The 25,945-nt window shown below is 47.0% G+C and overlaps 1 protein-coding gene and 1 long non-coding RNA gene across 14 annotated transcripts in view; one reads left to right on the top strand and one right to left on the bottom strand.

Moving 5' to 3' along the window:
- HNF4A (hepatocyte nuclear factor 4 alpha) overlaps nucleotides 1-25,945 on the bottom strand; it is a 57,239-nt gene that overhangs the window by 25,239 nt on the left and 6,055 nt on the right. Inside the window, exon 1 of one of the 7 annotated variants that reach the window (XM_032461211.1) lies at nucleotides 5,994-6,269. The exons of 1 other annotated variant lie outside the window; for it this stretch is intronic. Coding sequence is in view for 4 of the 6 variants with exons in the window: in XM_014566701.2 (XP_014422187.1) it covers nucleotides 698-812 (115 nt within the window). In the remaining 2 variants the exon portion in view is untranslated. Of the gene's footprint in view, nucleotides 1-697; nucleotides 1,602-5,993; nucleotides 6,270-25,945 lie in introns of those variants that run through there. 5 more of the 7 variants (XM_014566701.2, XM_014566702.2, XM_006193504.3 and 2 more) reach the window with 5 other exon arrangements.
- The window catches only part of LOC106730822, a 37,109-nt gene continuing 16,024 nt past the window's right edge, over nucleotides 4,861-25,945 (top strand). For all 7 annotated transcript variants that reach the window (XR_004312941.1, XR_004312940.1, XR_004312936.1 and 4 more), the window contains exons 1-2: nucleotides 4,861-5,100; nucleotides 5,224-5,885. This is a non-coding gene — a long non-coding RNA (uncharacterized LOC106730822). The remainder of the gene's footprint in view (nucleotides 5,101-5,223; nucleotides 5,886-25,945) is intronic.

Raw genomic sequence — 25,945 nt, 5'->3', positions numbered from 1 at the left:
AGACAGGCAGACACAAACATGCAAATAGATTCCCGCAGGCACATGTTTGCCAACATACTCCACCATCCGGCCACAAGCCTACACGGAAAACATGCACGCACACCAAGAGAAGGTCACGAGCACACACCAGCACACACATGCGGCACACACATTGCTGATCAGCGTCTCATTTAGCAAAACCTCCTTGAGAACTCCATTTTCTCTAAGTGGGGCATTCACCCCAGGACAGCCCCAAAGACATCCTGACACACAGTTGTGCCTCCGTCCACAGTCTCCAGGGACAGGACATACCTTTCCATCTCTCTGGACCTAGGCCCAAGGGACTCAAAAAGGGGCTGTGTTGGGCCCAATTACTGGAGCCAGACGCCTAGAGGAAGTTCACCATCAAGTCTCCGCTCCCAGTGACACCCTGAGCAGGAACAGCTTTGGTAACAGGGACCACAAGGGCCCAGTAGAAATACCTGGGACCTACTTATGCAGAAGATTTGCTCTTGCAGCCCTTCACCCCCACCCAGAATGCCTCGGGTCACTGTACCTGGCACATCTGCTTCACCTGGCAATACCTGTGCTCTCCTATGGGACCAACCTGCTGTATCATTCTCCACCCCAGCCCAAAATTGAATGTCACAGACCCACTCCTGTACCTGGGCATACCTGTCCCCAACTGGAACACCTGGGCACACCTGCCCCTACCTACCATTGCCCATCGTCAACACCTGCACGTTCTCAAATTCCAGGGTGGTGTAGGCTGGGTCCAGCGCAGCACTGTAGTCGGCCATGTCCATGTCGACAAGGGTTTTGGAGAGGCGCATCCTCCCCCTCCACACCTCGGCCACCTGCCCTGCCCAGCCCAGGATGCCCACCCCGAAGGCTCTGGGCCGAGCCCCAGCCCCCGCCCTCCACCCTCCCACTGCCTCCTCCCAGGTGCCCTCTCTCCTTCCTGCGTTTCAAACCGTCCTCTGGGAGGATCTGCCGGGGAGTCTGGGCCTAGCCTCTGCTAAAGGGTGGAGGCTCTGCTGGGGAGGGGTGGGGGTTAATGGTTAATCAGCTCCCCAACTGGTGGACAGGCTGGGCGGGGCCGCAGGGATTTGTCTATTTGTTGGTTTCTGACTGACACCCGGGGTGTTATTACAACAGATGGGACCCTAACCCCCCAATATTCTGTTACCAATTCTTTAAGAGGGGCGCACTAACTCCCCAGCACTCATTTGACCCTGACTCAGCCACCCTCCAAGTCACTGCCACCCCAAGTCAGGCTTATGAACTAACATATACCCTCCGACACTGACAGCCCACCTCCAAGATGCCCTAATTCAATAACTTCCCAAATCACTGACTTCTACCCTCAATGCTCTTGCAGAGATAAAGCTGCCTCATGGCTCATGAATCAAAAATATAAATCCCAGGTGCCAGATCTTCTAGATCCTCATTCTGGAGCAGGAAGGACTGAGAGGGCCAGACTCATGTCTGGTTCCCCTCCCATGCCACTCATGACCCCGCTAGGGCTACCACCAGCCCCCACAGCGCCCAGCTGCTCAGGTAAAGACAGACTCCATCTTCCATTTCCCTGTCACCTCATCCTGTCTCCCTTCCCCATCCACCCCAGTCCAGAATGGGCGGAGACAAGGCTTACAGCCCCACAGACCTGGATTAACATTCAGGCGCCTACCACCTACTAATCGTGACTTTGGGTAAATGATTCTCCTCTCTGAGCCTCAGTTTCCTCGTCTCGAAAATGCACAATCAACTTCAAAGGGTGGTTTGAATAGTAAGTAAGGCGGCGTTAGGAAAAAACAAGTGGTGCCCAGAGAGAGCGTTCATGCCCTCTCCTCCTCCTGCCCCCTTGGCCTCCTTTCTGTATCTCCCTTGTTTCTCCCCACCCGTCTCCTCCCTCCGGAGTGGGCCCGCCGGGGAGCCACCTGAGCATGCACAGAGCTCCACTCTCAGATCCCCATGTTTGGTTCAGTGCTCAGCCATTCTCATCAAGGGGCCCTGCATTTTTGCTTTGGACTGGGCCCTGATCATTATGTGGCCAGTCCTGCCTGCCTTCAATTTGTGGCCCAGTCTTTTCTTCTCACCCTCCAGCCCTCACTGCCCGCTACACACTTTCAAGAGCTCCCTATCTAGCTGGGGGGTACGGCCGCAAGGTAGAGGTGGAAAGTGTGGGCAGAGGAAGAAGGATCTGAGACTTTGGAAGCCTGGGAGCCTGTCCTCCTTTGCTGGCTGGAAAATCTGGGCAGAGGGATATGGTGACAAGAGCAAGAGTGGGTGAATGGGTGAGTTAGTGAGTGGGTGGGTTGGTGGAGGAGTGGATGAATGAGCGAATGAGTAAATGGCTGAGTGAATGAATGAGTGGGCAAATCAGTGGGAGAGGGGCACATCGCAGGGGGTGTGTGGAGGCATCCTCATATTCTTCCAACTGTTAGGAGCACTTCTCTGCCCCATGTAGCTTTGTTCTCTCCCTCCGTCTTCCCCCTGGAGCTGAGATAACCGGGGTGGGGGGTTGGGGTGGGGGAAACAATTGTTCTGGAGGAGAAGAGAGGCTGGATTTGGCATCAAGAGACGTGGATTTAGGAACTAGGTCTGTCACTATTCGGGTGATTTTGTCTAAATCACATCTCTCTAAGGGCCTCAACTTTCCCATCTGTATAATGGAGTGAATATCCTGGCCCAGTTGTTTGTTGGTCAGGAGAAGACCCCGAGGGAGGGAGGGAGAGAGAGAGATTCCATAAGGGCCTGAAGGAGAGACCAGCTCCTGGCGGGTTCATCCGTTGCTCCACCAGGGACATCTGATCCGTCTCCAGCAGCCTTGAGGACAGTGCTGAGCTGGGCAGGAGACCTGACTAAGGGATAAACACTGAGAAGGAGGGGTAGCCCTGGGAGGGGCTTCCAAGGGCTGACTACAGGTGCTGCCACCTGTCTGGCACCCAGGACAGACCACACACAGCTACTCCCCTCACAAGTCTACCCATCCGTCATCTCGTCGAGTATCAGGGGTTCAATTCCCTATTTCCAGAAATGGGCTGGGATCACTGGCTTGTCAAAGTTCCATCGGTAACAAAACTAACAATTTTTCAGTCTCTATAGTTGGCATCTTAGACCTAGTTAAATAGGATCTGTGAGCCACTAGGGTCAGCCACGACACGTGCATGGCCTGTTACATGTAAGAACTCCCAGGTGGACAGCCTGCACGTGACAAGCTACTCTGTACACAAACCATGACATACACACTTTACCAAACGCACAACATGGGTGACCCACTGCCTATGAGGCACGTTCCAGAAACCTATTCGTGCCCCATCCGTGTCCCACCAATCACAACCTACCCCATAAGTAAATCTACCCACCCCTGAACTAGAACTTGCGTAATCTATTACATACACGACTCACCCCACCCTTGGCTGACCCCAAACAATATCGTCCAGACACACGTCCCTCCTATAAATGACCAGCCACCTCTCGGATCTACTGGCTCTGTGGTCTCAGGCGAGTTATTATTTCAAAATCCCTGTTTCTCTTTCTGTAAAATGGGCCTAACTTGTAGTTTGTTGTGAAGATGAAATGAGATAAAACTATAAAGTTCCTAGCCCTTCTCCCCACCCACCCCCACCCTTGCCCCACCCTTAAAGGATAAACCACAGACCTTGAAATCAGAAAGACCTGGGTCAAAAGCCAGGCACTGCCAATTCCCAAGCTCTGTGACCTCAGGTTCCAGCTTTCTTATAATTCATTTTGGCATCAGTTGGGTTGATACCTTTTCTGCAGGGATGGTGTGGGCCTTAAGTGACCGAGAGTAAGCATACAATGCAACAGCAGTGATTACTGTCGTTAGTGGTTGATTCCTTGACCGTCTGGCCACATAATCAGTTGGAATCAGGACCCCTGCACAGAAGAACTCCAGGGATAGCCTATCCAGCCCTGAACAAACCCTGGCTTCCATGCCATCAACTCTGCAGCCTTCTTTACCTCTGCACTGCCCCTGACCCGAGCTCAACATGCCCCAGCTCCCAGGGGAAAACAGAGGCCTCAGATCTCACCTTGAGGCCCCACTCCTTCATGTAGATGGAGAAAACGGGGGCCTCGGGAAGGGGAGGAGTTGGGTGTTTTGATAGCGCTGTCTGGGCAGCCGGAGGTCTGGGAGGGAGGCTGCTCTCTGTGGGCAGGGAGCTCAGGCCTCTGGCATGGACAGTAGTTAAGGGAGCTGCCGCTCTGGACCACATCATTTGTCTTTTAAATAACAGTAATGGCTAATGTTTCTGGAGAGATTCTGAGCTGGGGCCAGTGCTAAGAGCCTTCCCCTCTTCTCAGTTGATCTGTCCTCCTTTATAGATGACAAAATTGAGGCTCAGAGAATGAAATGACCTGCCTAAGACCATACAGATGTCACAGGAGGGGCTGTAATTTGAACTCAAGTCTGATTCCAGAGCTTGAGGACCTCACTCCCTCCGTGCTGCTTCCCTCCTGGAATCCTAGAAAGAACCGTGGAATCCTGGAGCGCTGGTGGCTAGTGGGTCCACCATCATGTTACTGGCAGGGATCTCAGGGGTCTGGGGAGCCAAGATGCCTGTCCCAGGACACATACAAGTTCAGAGGCCTCCTCCAGACACCGGCGACCCCAGGCTGCCTGGCGTCTTCACTTCCCCTGGGTGCTCACCACTGTCTCCTGTCTTTCCTCCCCCACCCACTGCCCAGGGAGCGGTGGTGCGGGGAGTCCGGGACTTATCAAGACAAAGAACAAAAGTCGTGGGGGAAAGAAGCCAAGAGCCATCTCCACTCTGGGGTAGGGCCCTTCAGTTTCGCCCCTTTGAAATTTCAAATTCCAGTTTGTGGACAAAGTCCTCACTTTCTCACAATATAGGTCCCCAACCACTGACCAAACTCCAGTCCAGGCAGCCAGCAGGCCCAGGGCTGGTGAGGCTTTGCTGCTTCCTTTGGCAGCTCTCAAGGTCCAGGGGGAGGGGTCCTGGGCCAGCTGGGGTTGGCCAGGCCATCCCTGCAGCCCCAGCCCACCTCACAAGGACCCCTGCCTGCCACCTGAGAGGACAGCCCTCTTCTTGGAGCCAGGAGCTGACGCTTGCTGGTACCAACAGCCAATACCAGGTAGGCCCCCTTCCTGTTCTGGGCATCTTTTCTCTCCCTTGCACCCCTAAAACATGGCCTATCCCGCTCTCCTTGTCCTGGGTTTGGGCCATCATGTTGGCTTAATCCATCACGACTTCACAGAACTTCAAGACTGGACAGAATGTCTCAGCCAACTCACCCATTTGGTGGATGGAAACACTGAGGTCCCCAGGGGAGTGCCAGCTGGCTCCAGGTTGAACCTGAGGGGATCAACCCGCTGAGCCCTGAAGATGGAAGACACATGCTCAAGGCCATTTAGTGGCAGCAGGGGGAGCTTGGCCTTAACGAGAAGACCATGAGCTCTGTGAGGACCCCTCTGCTTCATCGCAACCCTCAAGGAGCCTGGCAGTGCCTCCTACAGACCCCAGAAGGTGGAGCGTCTGTCCATTCAGTCACTGATGGCCATTCACTGGGATGCCACGGAAGCACTTCCGAGAGGAAGATGAAGAAGCTTGGGGCTGAAGGCCAGTGGATTTGGAAGGAAACATTTATGTGGTTAACTGATAACTCAGCCCCATCCTTGGGCCCCTGGAAGCCTCCTTCCTCCCTGTCCTCAGCATGATTAAGACGAACTTACCTGCCTGCTAATCATTGCTGAGCCTGTTGATTTTGCCTTAAAAAATTAACTGGGCATGAGTTTGCGGTTTGCCTCACCCCTAACCCTGCAAAGCAAAGGCCTGGGTGGGCAGGAGGCCACCCGGGTTATGCAAGAGGCCGTCGGCCTCCCCACGCAAGCCAGCAACCCCTCTGCTGCTCTCCAAAGGGTAGGTTTTGCTCCAGAGTCAACAGTCTGCTTGTTTCCCCTGCTCTGGGTCCTGAGCAAATTTGCTGTGTTACCAAAGAGAGATAAAAGCAGCTGGGGGAGAGCTTACCAAACAGGGATGCGAAGCGGCAGCTTTGAGCTTGGGATTCTAGAATCCTGCAGTGTCAGAGCCAGGAGAGCCCTTAGGAGGATGTGGCCTGAGGCCGTTCAGACTGGATTCTGAGATCCCAGGAGCCAAGGGAATGTATGCAGAGGCCTCGCTTTATCCAGTGCCCACCACTTAGGGACACTGTCCCTTAATATTTCATCTGAGAGTGGAACCGGCTGCTGATAATGGGAACCGGAAAACTGCTGGTCCAGCCTCACCCCCTCACTCATCATGCAGATGGGCAAATGGAGGCTAGAGGGGGGAAGTGACCCGCCCAGGGACAGAGGTCACCCTGGATGCCCTGAGGCTCCAGCTAGGCTGGGGCAAACAGGGCTCTCTCTAGTGCTCAGTGATGTGTTCCGGATGTTAGTGAACATCATGGCCCTGAAACGCCCTCCCCCACTGTTCATCCTCCCTCCCAGGGCTGGCTGGAAGCAGAGCGGTGCCTGAGAGCCACCGGAAGGCCAAGTCACCTGGCCCTGTGTCCTGTGGGCCCTCTGAGGAGTAGCCATGAGCTGCAAACCAGAGGCTCCAAGTTCTAACCCATCTCAGCCTTGTCCTCTCTCTGGAGGCATCAGGCCATCGAAAAAGAAGCAGAGCCCTGCCCTGACTCTCTCAACCTCTCTGAGTCTCAGTTTTCTCACCTGTAAATTGGGAATAACAACACCTAACTCACAGAGTTGCCATGAAGGTGAAATGGACTGGGATATATGCAGTAATAACAATGGCCTGTGTTTACAAAGCTGTTTTGAGAGCCTTCCGTGCATTGACTCGTTAATCCTCACAACCACTCTGGGACATAAGGCAATGTTTTTATCACTATCTTATAGACCCGAGGCACAGAGTGGTTAAGTCATATGCTGAAGCTCGTACAGGTTATAAGAAGCAAAAGCTGAGATTCCCCCTGAGTAATCGGGCTTTGGAGTCTGTGCTCCCAGCTTCCGGGCCACCCTGCCCTACCCTGCCCTTCCAGGGCTGGCATACAGTAAGTGCTCAATGAAAGATGGCCAATATGATGATAAGCACAAGGCACACATGGGCTGTGTAGATGGACTGTGAGGGCTGGAAGGTGGGAGAAAGAAGACATATCGCTGGGCTGGAGTGGTCAGAGATGGATTCCTGGAGGAAGTGGTGTCCTGTGCAGAGGGAACGTCCAGAAGTGGAGAACACTGTGGGTGACAGCAGAAAGTCATGGAAGCTACTCTGGCTGGAGAGCAGGGCATTATGGGAGAGGCTAACTGTAAGGCTCAAGAGGTAGGGGAGAGAGTAGGGTCCAGAGAATGATCGGGAAGGAGGCCAGGAGGACTTGGGTCTGTGTGGGCTGGGCCTCCCTGCAGGCTGCCTTTTGCCAGGTGGCTTGTGACTTCTGGGCTGAGGCTGTTGCTGTCCTCCTGGTTATGTTCCTCTCTCCTGGTTATGCTCCTGCTTTTATCTAGGCAGAGGTGACTTTGGGAGTTCAGTGGAGCCTGCCCAGCCCCTGGCAGGTCTGAAGGGTGATGCGGAGCCCTGCCAAGCTCAGGCCCTGGTCTTTGGGTGGGGGGATGAACCCACACCCCAGGAACCACCCTTGGGCTCCCCAAATTCTTGCTCTGAAGGGCTCCAGGGATCTGCCTGGAGGTCACTGAGATGAAGTGTTTGGGATCCTGAGACTCAGGCCAGGGTCGCTGCATACAGTTGTACAGGTTGCTCACTGCACAAAGGTTCTCTGGCTAAGGGGGCAAGTGGAGGTGGAAATCCACCCTTGTTCCACTTACCAAGGAGCTTTGGCTGCCCAGAGAGGGACATCATTCATTTATTTTCACAAAGTCTCCATGTGAGCTCTGTCCCAGCTCTGCTTCCAGCCACTGTGTGACCTTGGGCAAGGTCATTTCTCTCCTCAGCCTTGGTTTCCCATTTGAAAAGTTGTCTAGCATAAAGCAGAGACTCACCCCTGATGGTGAATTAGAATCACCCGGGGCCCTTAAAAATACTGATGCCCACACCCCATCACAGTCCAATGATCAAATCTTGGTGGGGAGTGGGTGCTGGGTATGAGTATTTTTAAAAGTTCCCAGGTGATCCTGATATGCAGCCAAGATTGAGACCCCAAGACTGAAATCTGGAACTGGAAAGGCCTAGGTGTGCATCAAAGTTCTACAACTTCCTAGTTGCAACTTCAGTGAGGCTCCATTTCCCCATCTGTAGAATGGGAACAGTGGCAGCTTCCTCATAAAGTCAGAATGCCAATCCAGCAAGATGCTGTTGAGACCGTGCTTGGCACTGTGGCTGGCAGGTAGGGGGCTCCCAATTCTTAGTACCAGGACTATTATCTGCCTACTGACAACATGAAATTGGCTTAAAATAAAGGGCCCTGTTAGGTCAAGGATTCAGAGACTGGGAGTCAGGCTTTCTCTCTTCCGGAGTCAGGTTCTGGTATGTGGGTCTCAGTCGTGGCTGCACACCTGTCGTATTATTGAGGTATGAGTGATGATTCTTACAGTTTGATATTTTTCTCCAAAATGGTACAAAATTAAATTTATTTTTGAATCAGTACTGCATTCACAGGATTCAAAAATCAAAACAATATGAAAGGTGCACTTGAGAAATCTGGCTTCCACTGCTGTCTCCTGTCCACCCACTTCACTCCAGCTGACCCTTCTCTGAACTTTCCTGACACAGACCTGGCTGGATGTAAGACCATATACTATCATCCTCCAGCACTTAAAATGACCTGCATCTTGCTTTGTTCATTTCATAGCATAACCTGGAGACTTCCCCACAGCAATGGCAAGCAAGCTTTGAGGAAGGAAGGGTTATTGCCCCGTCCCAGGTGAGGGAACCGAGTCTCGAACTGCTGAGTCAAGAGCGTTTGGACTCTTGCTATCTGACTCCAGAGCTGGTGTTTGTTTCCTGCCCCAGCATGGACTTCCAGGAAGCCTGGCCCAGAGAGCTTTGGAGCCTGGCCTAAATCTCTCCAACGTAGGCCTGGCAGGGGGAGTGGGGTGGGGTTGAGCCCCTACCGTGTCCGGGCCCTGACTTCACAAAGGGGCTGAAGTGTGGAACAAAAAATGTCCAAAGTCATCCAGATAGTGACCCAGTGAGGGGCTGTCCCCTGGATGGGACAGTGAGGGCCTGGTGGCCATGCCCTCCAGTAGAATGGAGCCTGCCAGGATCTCTCTGGCATCTGTAGGCTGTGTGGGTGGCAGGGGAGGGCAGGGCTGGGGGAGCGGCAGGGAGGGAAGGGAGGCCTGGCTGATGGGACAGGCTCTGAGGAGGGGAGACTGAAGGGACCCCATTCCTGGAGGTCAGGAAGCAGGATGTGGAATTCATGGCAGAAGGGCAATGCCATTTTAACCAGATGTTTTCTGCTCCGGCAACCTCAGGGCTCCCTCTGGCTTCCTGACCTGCTTCAGGCCAGTGACTCACTGCCTTTGGACAAGTCACTTTTCCTCTCTGTGCCTCAGTTTCTCCAGTGCAAAATGAAGGTGATTAGGAAGCTGGCCTTTAGGTAGCTTTGGAGCAGCCCCTAAAAGATTCTCTGAGGCTCTTCTTGCCTTGTTAAGGGAATCTGGATCTCGCCTTGATCAGAATGGGGTCCACCCATCAAGGCCCTGGGCAGTCCTGGGTTCGGGGCCGGGGTTACAACGTCTCAACACTGCTCTAAAACCTGGACTCCTCCCCGCAGTCCTCTCTCTCCCACCACCTTGTCCTCCTCTCCAGGTAGATATGGAGTCAGGACCATACCTGGGGGGTCCCGGGGGAAGCCCTGGCCCCAGTCTGACATCCTCCTCCTGGTGCTATGGGGTCGCACACAGAGGGCAACCTCTTCATCCTTGAGGGAGCTCCCGCAGCCACGCTGGCACCCCAGACCCTGCGAGGGCTGCTGGGCAGAGTTAATCTCTTAATACTGGTCACAATGAGATTTCAGGGATGGAGGAAGGCGGTCTCCATAGAAACTGCAGACCAGCCCAGGACCCATGCAAGGAATTAGCCACAGGGCTCAGGAAGGGACTCCTGGAGACCCAACCCAAACAGGAAGGGAAGACATAGCGGCCTGAACTCCCGTGTCCTGCTCCAGCTCTCCTGCTGCCTCTCTGGAGGGCTTCAGACAAGCCATACCCCTCATACTGTCCCAGTGTTCTCCTGTTAAACTGCACAGAGCCACCTTCACAGGGGGAGCCCTATGACCTTTCTGGGCCTCAGTTTCTTCATTCTCCAATTGGGGTTATAATTCTCAATCCAGGGGCCTTTCTAGAAGAGTGCAGTCTTCAGAGTCTGCCAGGCCTGAGTTTGAAGCTAGGCCTTTCCCATTCAGACTGTAAAGCTAGGCCAGGCATTTCACTTCTCCCAGCCTCAGTTTCCTCACCTATACAATGGGCACAATCACTGTCGTGCCTGTCTAGTGGGTACTGACACTCAGTGACTGTGAGTCTCCTTCCCACCTCTTTCGGACTGCCCCACCACACTGTACATCCACCCCCCACCCCACCCACTTGCAGCTTTCAGAATCCCAAAGCTGCCTTGTCTCTGGCCTTTGCACATGCCAGAGACGTGCCTCTCCAGATCAGCTGTCACACCTCCCACTTCACCTCCTCATCCTCCACGTCCCGTCTTAGTCATCTTCCTCCGGGCAGTCCTGCTGGCTTAGGCAGGTCAGGGATCCCCCTCGGTGCTCCTACAGCTCCTAGTGCTTTACATCATCAAAGTTTAATCAAATGGTGGTTACTGGTTTTGTGTCTGCCTCCTCCATTAGACTATGTCCCACTGTACCCCTATATTCCCAGGACCCAGCTGGCACTTAATATAAGGGGTTGATTGAATAAATGAGTGAATGAATGATGGAATTTGCCCATTTCATTCAACATTTATTCAGCACATCCCACGCGCACTGCTGTGGGTGCCGGAGATGCAGCAGTGAATAGGGAGGATTCCCCCAATAGGGCTGCAGTCTTAGCAAATAAAAACACCAGATGCCCAGTTACACTTGAATTTGAGGTAAACAATAATTCTTTTAGCCCAAGTATGTACCAAATAACACATGGGACATAATTGTACTTTTAAAAACTTCTGTTGTTTATCTCAAGTCCAAATGTCCCTGGGCATTCTGTATTGGATCTGGCCACCCTATTCCTTCCCTCACAGAGCTTACATCCTGGTGGGGAGGCATGGTGGAAACTGAGGAAGTAAATAAATAAAAAAGAAGAGAATTCCAAACAGTGCTTAAGTGCAGTGAAGACAATGAAACAGCACGACGTGACAGCGTCCGGCGGCGGTTGGGGGGCATCTGTGGATAGGGTGATCTGCAGGCTGGTGGCCTTTAACTTCATGGGACAGTTCTAAGGTCCAATGAGATGCTACTTTGGAAAATTCTTGAAGGATCTTAAAGGGAGTGGAGGCTGTTAATACTGGAGGCTGTTTAACTTGAGAGAAGGGCTCCGAGGCGAGTAGAGGGCGCAGACGGGGGACGATGCTGAGTCCCACTTAACAGACTTCACAATTTTGCAATTTGGATCTGGGCATTCCCAAACCTTCGCGAACCCGCAGCCCCACCCCTCGGTCAGCCAATGTCCTCTGCGGGGCTCAGAGCCAGAGGAAAGGGCCAGAGAAGTTGTGCAGAGGAGCGTGGCCACCTGGGCCAGAGTTAGGAGCCCTGACACCATCCCCCTAGACCTACCCGGGTCCTTCGGTAGCCCTTGGGCACAGGGCACAACCCAAGCCAGAGGGCCTCCTGGAGGAAGCCGGCCAGATGCACCGCAGGGCCGCGCTTTGCGCGTCCTGAGCTCCCCCTAGTGGCCAACTCAGGAATTGGTGCTCAGAAACTTAAATAACCTCGCGGGCTTCACCAGTCACAGCAGAGGTCGTATTACAGTCCCACCAATCACAGGCCCAGACAGACTATGGCTGTCCAAATTCAGCGGAAGACAGCTAGACACGACTACCAATCACAACGCGCTGGGCAAGCTAACTTTCATCCAATCACACACCAGCACATGGTCACTGCACCAATCACAGCGCAGTATTTTGAAACTGGTTCCCTAAGACGGGTACAGCGCTACCATTACACCATCTATGAAATTTATATTCCCAACATCCGGTCCCAACGTGCAGGCTCCTTTAATGAGAGTCCCAGGCTTTGTGCAGCCTCCATGTGGAAGCTCAGGTTTGTATTCAAGCTCATTTATGTATCTTAATATTTAATGATAACATTAAATATCCTCCCCCATTATAAAAATTAACATGTGGGTCCAGAAAAGTGGGAAAAGTATGACCTTTGGAGTTGGACACACCTGAATTGGAGTCCACTTTATAGCTACGTGAAGTAGGACAAGTCACTTCCCCTTCCTCAGTCTTTAAAAAAGAATACCTACGTTAATTGTGATTGTCTGTCACCCCACCCCCATCTCAGTTATTCAAGCCAAAATCCTGGGAGTCACTCCCTTTGTGTCTTTCCTCCCATTCCCTCTCAGCTCCTCAGAAAATCCAGTTCTTGCCACCTCCAACGGTATCTCACATTTTCATGATCTTTTCATCTCCACCACAACCAGCCTTGTCCCCATCCCCATCATCTCTGCAGATGTGCAAAGTCCTTTCACTTCTCCTGATCTTCTGCTCTGGGTCTTCTACCACCCACTCTACACCTGGGGGCCAGGGATGACTTTCTATAAGAAGATTGGATCAGGCCCCGCCCTTAAACTGTTGCAGCTTTCTCTGCACTTATAATTAAACTAATAAAATTCAAAACTCCCATGGACTGTGAGGCCTGTGTGACCTTGTTTCTACAGCCTTACATTTCCAACTTCATTTCGTTCTAATCACTCCCATCCCAGTGGCTGTAGTCACACTGGCCACCCCACCTCTAACTCTTCCCCCAGTCTCAGGGCCTTTGCACTGTCTTCTCTCATTGCCTGGAAAATAGTTCATTGGTTCTTCTCATGGCTTGCAAAAGATTTTTCAGACTCTGACTTAATTGTCACCTTGTTTGAGAGGACTCTCCTATGTGTTTATGTAGGTTCTCCCCATCCTTTACCCCTTTATTCTCTGTCCCTGCACCTGTTTTTCCTTCTCACCACTTATCACAATTTGAAGTTACACATATGTTGAGTTTCTTGTAGAATATCTATTTCTATCTCCTTCACCCCCATGAAGATGACCCTTGTCTGAGGTGTTCCCCAGGGTACACTCCACATCTTGAACGGTTTAAACACATAATAAGTACTTAATAGATATTTGTTGGATACATGACTGAAAAGATTTTTGGGGAGAAACTGGTACAGTGATGTGAAGTGTTTAGTATATAGTGTGTATTCAATGAAAAGGATTCCATGCTTACAAGGAAGTAAAGTGAAAAAGAGGAGATTAAAAATCACATGTGCTCCTATGTTTGAAAGGATTTAAACTCTTAATTGTTTACCAGGATTTCTCGACCTCAGCACTATTGACATTTTGGGCTGGATAATTCTTTGTATTGGAGAAGAGGGTGGGGGAGGCTGTCCTGTACATTGTAGGATGATTGGCAGCAACTCTGGCCTCTACCCACTAGATGCCAGTAGCAACTGCCCCTCCCTGCCCCCCACCCCAAGGTATGACCACCAAAATTATCTCCAGACATTGCCAAATGCCCCTTGGGGGTCAAAATCACCCCTGATTGAGGACCATTGTGTTAGGAATTAGATGTCTAGACTTACAGGAATTTTCTCCCAATAATTCAATGTTTCTCACATTTCAGTGACCGTAAGAATCATCTGGGATCATTAACAAAAATTCAGATGCCTCAGGTCCCACCTCCAAGTTCCGGAGTCAGCAGTTGGCCCAGGCATCCCATGTTTAATGAGGTTCCAGGTGCTTCTGATTCAGGGACCCCTCAGGAAAATTCCTCCAAGAAGCCTCCCTGATAACCTGATAAGCAAACACTGGGTGAGGCTCCCTACCCACCTGGACCCTATCCTTGAATTCCTCTCCTTCCCAATTACCCTTCCCTGGGTATATTTTCAAAGTAGTGACAGAACCAAATCCTAGTTCAGCCAAAGCCCAAACTGCCACATCTACCTTCAGGGAAGAAACCAAAGCTGACCACAGGGTTCAGCTAGAACCGCTTATGAAATAATGGTACCCCAACCAAAGGAATCCTGAGTCACTGCCTGGGAGAAAATCAGTTGTCAGACGGTCTTCTCTCTGATGGATCAGGGTCCCTTCTCTGAGAACAGGTGCTGAAGACCACTCAGTGGGGCTCATCTTACTGATCTAAGACTGGTCATGACTCAGCCTACCTTTCCAGACCCGTGTTTCTGGCTCCTTTATTCATAATCTACCTATGGGTTGACTATTTCATGTCCCTCTTTTCAGGCACATGGCAAGATTACACTTTTTTGCTGCCTTTGAAGTTAGATGTGATCATGTGACTGGTCTTAGCCAATGAAATGTGAGAAGAAACACACTTGGGCAGAAGCTTTAGGAGTCAGTGCTTTGGTTGTTTTGGAAGCAAGTGTAGATTCGGAGTTACAGGACAAGGAGAGTGACCCACCGACTCACGGCAGAACTGTAACTGAAGGATAAATTCCCATAGAGTTAAGCCAATGAGACTTGAGGCTTTTTTCTTTTTAATTGCAGCATAGCCTCACCTAACGTGACTGAATGCGGTCTTTTCAAAGCTTCCCTGATATTCCTATGACCATTATGATTTTTATCAATCTGCAAACCACCTATGCTATTACTTAACATTTTGTTGACATCAACTCACTTATTTTTACTTAGATTTATTTTAGAAGGAAATGTTATTACTTCCAAATCAAACACCAATATCATAAGTAGAAAGCAACAGGAAAATAAGCAAATAAAATAAGCCATTGTGTTATATCCTGAATTAATACAATTGCTTTTCAAAGCCTCTGGGCCCTAGGTCTGTTGTCTTTGTTAAAAAAAAAAAAAAGGAAGACAGTTACTGTGTGTCAATCTTTTGGGCCCCAGAAAGCTGGCTGGGATGGTCAGATGTTTGGAGGTGGCCCAGCATGGAGGTTGAGAGCACAAATTCTGGAGCCTGACATTTTGGGCTTGAATCCTGGTTCTGCCCTGGACTAGCTGTGTGATCTTCAGTGAGTTACTTAACTGTTCTGTGACCATTTTCTCATTTGCAAAATAGGGATGATAATGATTCATATGTCATTGGGTTGCTGTGGGGATTATTTATGTAAATATAGAGAAAAGGCTTATAACTGTGCCTGGCAGGTAATACTTACACAGGTGTTAGCTATAAAATGGTGGCAGGGTCAAGATCAGGTGGGTCTGGAGAAATGTTTGAACTCAGAGAATAGGAAAGAAAAATCTCCACACTGGCCGAAAATGATTTACTTGGACAGTGTGGATGGGGGACGGAGGGGGGCTGCCTTAGCAGCAGGTGACATGACAAAGTTCTAGAGGTTTTACTTGGCGCCAGCTGCCCAGACCTCTAACCTTGTCTTGTGTACTGTTAGCGAAGACGTAGTGCTCAGCTGAAAGGAGCTAGAAAGGGAGTGTATACCTCAGTGGTAGAGTCCATGCTTAGCGGGCACGAGGTCCTGGATTCAATCCCTAGTACCTCCATTAAAAAATAGATAAGTAAACCTAATTACCTGCCCCTGCCAAATAAATAAAAATACATTTTTTTAAAGGAGCTAGAAAGCCCTCTGTATACATGGACCATTCATCAACAATTGTGTTTGATTTCAATTTTAATAGAGACACAGTTTTCCTAGGATGGGACAGGGTGAGAAAACCATGCCGTTTAGAGAATAATTGAAGATATGGAAGAGTTCCAGGCTGATCGTTGGGGAAGGGGAGGGGGCAGTGTAGCAGAGTGGTCAAGGCTGCTGCCTTTGAAATATCGATAGTACCATTTATATAACTGTTTGACCTTGTGAAAATTATGTGTTCCTCCAGCCTTATTTGTTTCGTCTTTTATAAACTACTGCTATTTTGTGTCTCAGCTACTCATAGACAAGCTAAACCTTATTGGAAATACCCATTATTACTGCTTCTATTTGATATTTTACTAGAGGCCCAAGCAATGCAATAAGACAAGAAATTCAAAACCTATCTAATAAGAGAACTTAACAAAATTGCTGGATACACAGTATGTCAAAAGCAGTTGGTTTGTATACACTAATAACAGCAAGTGAGAAGATTCAATTTTAAAAATTATTTATGATAGCAATAGCAATTATTGCTAAGGTTAATCTAACAAAAGGCCTTTATGTATTAAAATTATCAAATTTTATTTAAAAACATAAAAGAAAACCCATATAAATGAAGACCTATATAAATATCATGTTCAGAAGGACTTTTGAAAATTAATAAAGGGAAATCTCCTTAAAATGAAGTCGGAAAGCCAGAAGGGGGAGCTCTCATGCACATACTACTCAATGACAATACAGATCCCAACAGAAGGAGATGCACCTTGCATCTCGGGAAAGCAGTGACACTGCTTTACTACTGGCAGCAGGAGGAAGAAAGATTTTCTCCTTGCCTGGCAACAGCTCAGCCAGTGAGAGACTGGCACAACCCAGCCAATGAAAAGCCACTATACTTCAACCTTCCAGTTTATTCAATGGACTGCTCCCAAATAAACCCATTTTGCTGGTAAAAAATAATTGTTTTATTGTTTTAGGTTAACAGATTCATTAGGCAGAGATGTCAGTTCTTCCCAAATTAATAAATTCAATGTAATTTTAATTAAAAGACAAACAGAGCAAAGCCACTTAGCACAGTAAATTGCAAGCACTCCAAATATGATAGTTGCATTGACAGAAGTCCAGTGAAAACAGATATGCCATTGATCTCCAAACTTTGTTCAGTCCTGTTCAGTCTCATCGTAAAATTTATGTGAATGAGCAAAGAGAATAGACAAGATAATTTTAAAAGAACAATTATAATATGAGGAAGACATGCTCTACAATACATAAAGTTCTAGTTTCACTGCCCAATATGATGACCACTAGCCACGTGTGGCCATTGAACATTTGAAATGTGGCTAGTCCAAATTGAGATGTGCTGTAAGTATAAAATACATGTTGTATTTTGAAGAACTATTATATTTAAAAAAATAAAAATATCTCATTAATTATTTTTATTTTTCATTTTTGATTCGATGTTGAAATGACAATCTTTTAGATATATTGGGTTGAATGAAATATATTATTAAACAATTTTAACTATTTCTTTTTTGGACTTTTTAAAAATTAAACTTCTTATTTTGGTATAATTGTAGATTTATTTTGGGTTTTGTTTTTCATTTTTTAAACATGGCTACTAGAGGTAAATGGAACAGTACAGAGAGCCTAGAAATAGGTCTATGTATGTGTGAAAATGGGAGACAAAAGCAATGGCATTGCATGTCAGTCAAGAAAGGCTGTCCTGTTCAATAAAGGGTCTGGTCAACTAGTTATCCATATGAAGAAAAAATATAATGGCATCTCTATTTCATGTCACATACAAAAATTAATTGCTGTGGAACAAAGACCTACTTATCAGAAATATAACTTATAGAAAACATTTGGCACAATATCTTTATGATTTCAGGGCACTGCAAGATACAAAAAGCACAAACCGTAAAGGAAAAGATTATTAAGTTTAATGCTCATACTTATAATTTAACCAAAATTTAAGTACATTGCAATTGTAAACTTCTGTACAACAAAAGATACTCTAAAGAGAATGAAAAGATGAGCTACAGACTGATGAAAGGTATTTTCCACTAATACAGCTGAAAAAAGGATTTGTATCAAGAATAAATAATCCCGTCAAATTAAGAAAAAACGAGTAATGCAGTAGAAGAATGGGCAAAGGATATGACCACGCACACTCACAGAGAGGAAATTCAAATTGTAAAAAGAAGCCTTCCTTCTCTAGCAATATGGGAAATGCAGTCTCATTTGACATTGATCACCTTTCAGAATCAAGTGTGGATGAAGGTGTGGAACGATCAGAACTCCTAGATGCTGGTAGTTTGTGGGCAAGACTGAACAATTTACCAATATCTCATCAAAGTGAAGATGCCCATTGCCTGAGATCCAGAAATTTCCCTCCTGCGTGTTATCTGAGAGAAACTCTCACCCATAGACAGAAGAATGTTCTTTGCAGCATTGTTTAAAACAGTGAAAAACTGGAAACAACTCCATTGTCAAAAACCAGAATAGATATACTTGGAATATTCATTCACAGCATTTTTTTTTTGGTGGGAGGAGGTAATTAGATTTATTTCCTTATATATATATTTTAATGGAGGTCCCGGGCCCCCAGGACCTCATGCATGCCAAAGCACGCACTCTACCACTGAGCTATATGCTCCCCGACAATGCACATCATTTTAAATGAGTGCCCTAGTGCTACCTGTAGGTGCATGGGGGAAGAGCCAGAAACGAGAGGAAGTTGCTGAAGAGTATGTACGACATTTGAATAAATTTTCCAGATAAGCAAAATAATTTTGTATATAGTTTATGTAGCCACGTAGAGTAAAGGTATAAAAACATGTCTAGGAGTGATGAGCAGCCGATGTTGACGGCGTCCCCTGTGAGGAGGCTGGCAGAGCAGTGAGGCCGCGGAGGAGTACAAGGGGGGCTTCAGGTGGAAGTGTAATGTTTCACTTCTCATTACAACAAACAAGAAATGAATTTAACGAAAATCTGGTCATGCGTGTAGGATTTGACAAAATTCCCAAGAGATGGGTACATCCGTGTTCACAGTATTATTCTCCATATCTTTCTGTAATATTAAGAAATATTAAAAATTTTTAAAGGAAGATTGTGAAAAATTTAACTGTCTTTCCGAATACCAGCAGCAATCAGTAATTATTTTTAAAAAATCAGACTATTTACATTTTCTATACAATTATTTTTTTCCTTAAATCTAGGAATGTATTAAGCCATAGAATTTGTCTGCTTGGGGAGCTTCAATTGGTGTTAATGTTTTCAAGAGTCTCTGCGATGAACTAAGGTGAACACACTGGAGGCCTGCCTTAGACTGCCTGAGGCACTGTCCTGTGTGAAGGGCTTTGATAATGAAATTTGAACAGCTTCCTTTAATCCAGCATTTTTTCAAACATCTAAGGAAGTATAGAATCCGTCTTATTTGAGTGGCCTTGCCTTGGGAAAGGCTGACCTAGTGACCTCCAATTCTCACAGTCACTATTCTAGTTTGGGCTCTGCCACTAACTTGCTGTATGACTTTGGCCAAATCACCTTTCCTCTTGGGGCCTCAGTTTATTAAGCTATTAAGTGGGTGTGTGAAGTTTAGACTAAGGTCTCTTACCTGTTTCCAGCTCTCAAACCCCATGTTCGAGCCCAACCTTGGGATAACATTCCCACTCAATGTTACTCCTCTTCTCTCAGTTAACTTTTTATGATTTAGCTGAAGCAGGTTCATGGTAGAAGAGTTATTAAAAAATGGACATAATGGAATTTAAAAAAAAGAATTAAATTTACTCCATATGCCAATGTAGGCCCTTTTCTGAAGGTGTGATGATAGCCAGCATTTATAGAACACTTACATCCAAAGCACTGGGCAAAGTCCTGTCCTAGGACTATTCTTATCCTCATTTTACAGATGAGGAGACTGAGGGTCAGAGAGGTAAAGTCACCTGTCCAAGGTCATACAGCTTGGAGGGCTCTAACCCAAGTCTTCCTGACTCTGCAGCACAAATTCTCAGCCACTACCCTATAAGGCCTCCCCATGTGAAAGGGGTCTTCATCACTGCGAGATTCCTTTTCCTCCCAGCTCTCTGTCTCCTTCAGGATTCTCTCATCTCAGAGTAGCTGTGGGCGGATATTATCTCCTTCAAAAGCAAAGTCAGGCCTTCTCTGTTGAAGGACCTGTGTCCCTGCCTCATACTCAGTCCACCTTATCTCTAGAAAAACTATGACTTGCCCTGGAGAAGGGGAAAAAAAATAATCCTCTCCCCACCCCAACTCCACCTACCAAATCACAGGATTTGGGGGTAAATTCACAGGCTGGAGACAGAAGAATGAGTGCGTAATTAAGTTTCAAATTGACTATTGTTTTATGTGAATGTCTGATAAAGAAGACACAATGGCTGCCAGATGTGGGCTGGGAGGTGAGATCTCCCAAATGTGGAATTCTAGAAGGCAGGCCTTGAGTTCTAGAGCCTGGATCCTCCAGACAGGCAGGGTGGGGACACCAGAGAGAACTGTGGGCTGGGGAGAAGTCCCAGCCAGGGACACCAGCCCAAGACATTTGACTGGGACTGGTCCTTTCAGAATGGAAAATGGAGGCCGGATGAGTTAGCAGTGAACTTGGTCACTGCTGTAGAATCCGAGGGGCTAGAGCAGCAGTGTCCAGCAGAAATATCATGTGAACCACACATGTAATTTAAAATGTTCTAGTAGTCACTAGAAATAGTGGAGCCATGAAATAGGAAATTGAGCTTACAAATAATGAGCTTCCCCTTGGTGCTAGCAATCAGGGGTCCCAAATTCAAGTGCCCTCAATGCCAGGATAGGTAATAAAGATATACGAAGTAGATAGAATATAAGCAGATTTCACACTGTCCTATAAGAAAAACAACACAGCAAACATAATAGTTTATATTCATTAATACAACTTTAGACTAGAGACACTAAGGAATGGTGGGGGTTGTGGCAAATTAGAGGAAGCGTGCCAGGTCTAAGTTAGTTCCAGTGGATTTTGTCATGTGGGTATGGGGAATTAGTGTTGCTGGAGCTGCCAATTTTTGGAAAGAAGCTGGAAGTTGGAATTTTTAAAGGTTAGCAATCAGTTGAAATTTTATTTAAAAACAGAACAAAACAAAACTGGGTGGTCTAAATCTCAACCTCTGATCTCCTGTAACCCCTGGTCCTTGTTATACTGAGGAGGAAACTGAGGTTCAGAGTGGTTAAATATTTTCCCAACTCACAGCAAAGACAAAGAACTGGCTCTTTGGGTTGTTTCTGCTACTTCTGCTAGTAACCAACATTGACTTTTCACTATTCTTACTGAGAATTACTAGGTGCCAGGTTTTGTGCAGAAAAAAATGACACCATGAAGAAGGTCCTGTTTATGATGACACATTTAGAAAGGGGAAACCAAGGCTTGGAAAGGTGGAGCAAATTGCCTTAGATCACACTGTGGGTCCAGAATCTGGGTCTAGGTTTAATTACAAGACTCTAGATGCCCCTTCTGGCTACATTCCCTTCCACCTCACCTCACTGAGGGACTTCAGAGACCAAGGACCCTGGTGATTTTCACCCTGGGGCTACCTTGAAGGGCCAGGAGCTGCGGGGCAGGCAGCATCCTGCACCCCCACACTTCCTTTAACCCAGGAACCTCCACTGTATCATTTCTGAGAATTTGCTTCTGGTAAGAGTTTGTTTGAAGAAAGAATTCCACTGCTTTTTTTTTTTTTTTTTTTTTTTTTTAAGTTTGAAAACCACTGATCAGCCCACAGTCTCTAGATTTACAGGAGAGGAAACTGAGGCCCAGAGGTGGCAAGTGTCTGAGGTCCCTTTGCAAATAAGGGCCAGAGCAAGGACCGGAACTGGGTTCTGGAGGCCCAGCCTGGCGGCCGGGCCCCACCTGGGAAGCTGCCCACTGGGTGTGCCAGGGCCTCCCTCCAGCTCTTCCGGGCTCTGCCCAGGGAAGGGCCAACTGCTCCCTCTGTGTCTCCCCACCTCCTCTGCCTTCCCTCACAGCTGTTTGGTTAACTTTCTGACCTGTTCCTTCACAAGCCCTCCCTGAGATGTGGCTGCCTCCATTGCTTGTCCCAGGGAATCCTAGGGCCTTGGCTGTGTGTTGGCCCAGGCTCGGCCAGTCCCATGGCAGACAGTTGTCAAACAGTGGCTGTCTGGGTGGAGGGAGGACTATTTACCCAGGGCAGGGCCCAGGCAGAGGCTGCAGCTTCCTCCCCACGTCACTGGCCCATCCAGCCACTCAGCATACTGACTCAGCTGTCCCTTCTGTCTTTGCTCATTCCACAAATATTTATGGAGCGCCTACTGTGTGCCAAGTGTTGTTCTACATGCTGAGGATACAGCAGGGAACAAGATGGCCAGATTCTCTGCTCTAATGGAACTTACATTGTCATGGAGAAGACAGATGATAAACAGATTAGCGAATTCACAATCCCAGAGCCTTGAAGGATAAGAGGATTGATAGTGATGGCGGAGGCCGGGCAGTCTTAGATTTGAATGGTCCAGGAAGGCCACTCTGAGTGGGGAACATTTGAGCTAAGAACCAAACTAGGAGGAGAAAATAGTTATGGGAAGATCTGGCGAAAGGATGTTCCTGGAGGAACAGTAGGTACAAAGGCCCTGGGGTAGGAATGTGCTTGGCATGATTGAAGGACAGTAGGAAGGCCCAAGTGACTGAAGTGGACTCAGCTAAAGGGGAAAAACCAGAGAGGCCAAACAGAAGGGCAGACAAGTCAGATCCCCTGAGGCCTTTTAGGTCAGGGAAAAGAGCTTAGGTTTTCTTTTCAGTGTGACACAAAGCAACTAGAAGGTGTTCAGCGGGGATTTTACATATAATTGTATCCTGAACTCGTCTTTTAACTTTAAGTCTGCCTTTTCCCTCTGTTGCTTTCTGTCCCAGGACTCTTGTTTTCAAGTACGGTCGAGGGTGTTTGAAACAGTGTTTAATTATTCCATTTTCCTTTTTAATTTAAAAAGGTTTTCAAAAATTTTATCAAAGCTGTATAGGTACACAATTGAAAAAATCAAATGCTCATACAAAGCTGATAGTGAATAGCATAAATAAATAGTTGTCCACCCACTCTTTCCTGAACCCGATTTCCACCTCTTGGAGGCAACCAACTATTCTACCTGGGTTCCCGCCTCCTGGTGTTTTCCTCTATATTTCTAAATATTGTGGTTATACTGCTACTTCTTGGTTTTTCAATAACGCTATAAGGTAGGTGTTGGCCAACGTAATAACAATAACAACACTTGAAATCTACTGGAATTGGTTGCAGTGTGCAGAAGACCCTTGTACCATCCCGTTGATCTGCAGAGCTATCCTGGGAGGTAAGCAGAACCAGTATTATTAACCCCATTTTCAGAGGAGGACCTGGAGCCCAGAGTGATAAAGGAAATTCCATCTCTCACAGTGGGATGGTTAAAATAAAACCCATCTTGCAGTCAGGATGGAAGGAGCTGGGGTCCCAACGTGAAGGAGGTAAACCCTTCTATCTTACATTTTGGGTTTATTACACCAGCTAGTATTGTCCTTACTAACGCAGTGCCCGCGTTTGAATCCTAGCTCTGCCTCTTGTAGTCTGTGTGATTTAGGGTAAGTTATTGAACCTCTCTGAGCCTTTGTTACCTCTTCTGAGAAATGGATTTGCTGATAGTAACTACTCATTGGGCAGTGGTAAGGATCAAAGGAAGTAATTTGTTTTGAATGTATGAAGTGTTTAGAACAGTGCTTGGCCCATCGTAAGTACAATATAAGAGAGAAAATAAACCAGAGCTAGAGAATGAGTAGGCAGGACCCAGATTTGGGCCTTCAGATGCCAAGTTCAGTATCGGATCCCAAAGCCCCAGACGTACCTGCCCCTCACCTGTACTTGATTTACCTGTAGTGATTTACTTGATATTTTTCTTTCTTTTGAAGACATACATTAATTTTTAAAGTGTATTTTGTATTAGTGCTTTAATGTGCTAGTTATAAATTTTTCTAATACACAGTAAAATAAATTTAATAAAATGTAAAAGTGTTTGTCCATGTACTACCCAAAACCAGCCCCTGTTCCTTGTGGGTACACTTAAGGAAAAGTGTGCTATTTTGGGGTCCATAAAGAACCTTTGGGAACATTCTGTCTGGTGGCTTTTAAACCCTTTTGACTATGACCCTCAATAAGTAATCCATTTTACATCACATACTTTATATACAGTGGCAATAAAAGTGGCAGTCAAAACACAGACTCTGGAGGCTGACTGCCTGGGTGGGAACCTTAGCATCACCTCTGAGTGTGTCTGTCACTTTCAGTGAGTGACTCAACCTCTCTGTGCCTCCATTCCCTCATCTATAAAAGGGGGTGACAGTTATAGCATCCACCCCACTGGGTATTATGAAGATAAGGAGTTAATATGTGTGAAGCCCTAGCATGTGATCTATAAATTTTTGGTATTATCACCTCCGCCTTCCCGCCTTCCACAGGCACATCCATAAGCACAAAAGCATAAGCATAAGAAACGCACAAAAGTTTCACACACACAAAACAGACTCTGACTCCATGAGATGCACTCGGATGTCTTCTATTCTAAATTACTCCACTTAAAACAACGTGGTCACCTTTGTAAAATTTCATTCATCTAGTTGTGTGATTCATGCCCTTTTCTCTGTGAGCAGTATACTTCCATAAACATGTTTTTAAAATAGTACATTTTTATTCAAAGAAAAGGCAAGAAATAAAAATGAAAGAAGTCAGTTGATTATGTGAACAGCAAACATGTTGAAATTATTTTGTCAAGCATAATGCGGGTACATTAACAGATTTGGGGTCCCTACCCGCCTGGATACTTTTGATCCATAATTTCTAATGATGACTGTTGAACTATACTCCTGGAATAATATATCTGATTAAAACAAAAAAATATGCACTTCAGATGCTTAAAAAAAATATTCATTATATTAAAGGAAGAATCAGCAAACCCACTGCCTATTTTTATAAATAAAGTTTTACTGGAACATGCCACACCCATTCATGTATTTATTGTCTATGGCTGCTTTTGTGCAATAAGAAAAGAGCTGAGCAGTTGCTCCAGATCCCATTTGGCCTGCAAAGCCTAGAATATTTACTACCTGGCCTTTTGCAGAAAAAGTTTGCCAACTCCTGTATTAAGATTACAATTCAAAACCCTTAAGCTTAAATTAAATCTTATTCTATTTGCATTTTATTTTGTTCATAAGTCTAGCAAATTTTAACAGTTACAGGTCCCCTAACATTTTACTTTGAAAATGTTCAGACTTACAAAACATCCAAAGAATAATCCAGTGAACACTAATTTACCTAGATTCACCAATTGGTAGCATTCTGAAATATTTGCCTTATCATAATCTATGTATATCTCTCTATGCTTTTTGTGTTAGAATATTTAATGTAAAAAATTGGATATTCACATTTGTTGTACATATTTCTGTGTGTGTGTTTGAATATGGCTCCATGGTAGAGGTGGTCAGCTGTGTACCAACAAAGTCACTCCTCCATCCATAGTTTAGAACTATTCCTGGGTAACAGCTGCCCCTTCTGTGACCATATATCCCAGACTCCTTTGCATTTGGCCAAAGTCATCTGACTAGTTCTGACCAATAGAATGTGAATAGAAGTGATAAAGGTCACTCTGGGCCAGGGTCACTTCTGGGGTCCCTGGGTGACTATGTGACAGAGGTAAGTGAACTTCTAACTTACATTTTAGGTTGGTTTGTCTGCTCCAACAGGTAGTATTGCCTTAACTAATACAACCCAATAAACTGCGTGACCCACGAATGGGTCAAGATTGCAGTATGAAACACTCTGGTCTGGTCCTCTGGTTCTCCAAACATTTTTGAACCATGGAGTTCTTTCATTAAACATTTCGATCAAATGTCAAAATAGAGCTTCTCTGGTTGAACCAGAGGTTGTGGGGTTGGGGAGGTTAGGAGCCTGATCTGTTTGACCACTGCCCCCACCATTGGCCTCAAAGTGAACCCTGAGGCATCTTTCCTGACTCCTAGGGCTCCAGTGAATTTTGTGTGATAACCGCTGAGTCGGGCACAGGCCTCCATTTCTCAGAAGAGGAGGTGGGGAGCCAGCAAGAGGAGGACTTGAGTGAGGGCAGCAACAGCTGCCCCAGGGCGAGAGCCATTTCCCCGGTCTGCAGCCAGGGCAGCTCTGTTCCCATTTCCATACCTCCCATTTGCTCCTAACAGTTCCAGACTCACGAGTCAGGCCCTTGAGAATAGTCCCCAAGCAT

This window comes from Camelus ferus, chromosome 19 (assembly GCF_009834535.1).
Source record: "Camelus ferus isolate YT-003-E chromosome 19, BCGSAC_Cfer_1.0, whole genome shotgun sequence".
NCBI classification, from domain to species: Eukaryota; Metazoa; Chordata; class Mammalia; order Artiodactyla; family Camelidae; genus Camelus; species Camelus ferus.
This window is presented reverse-complemented; position numbering and strand designations above follow the sequence as displayed.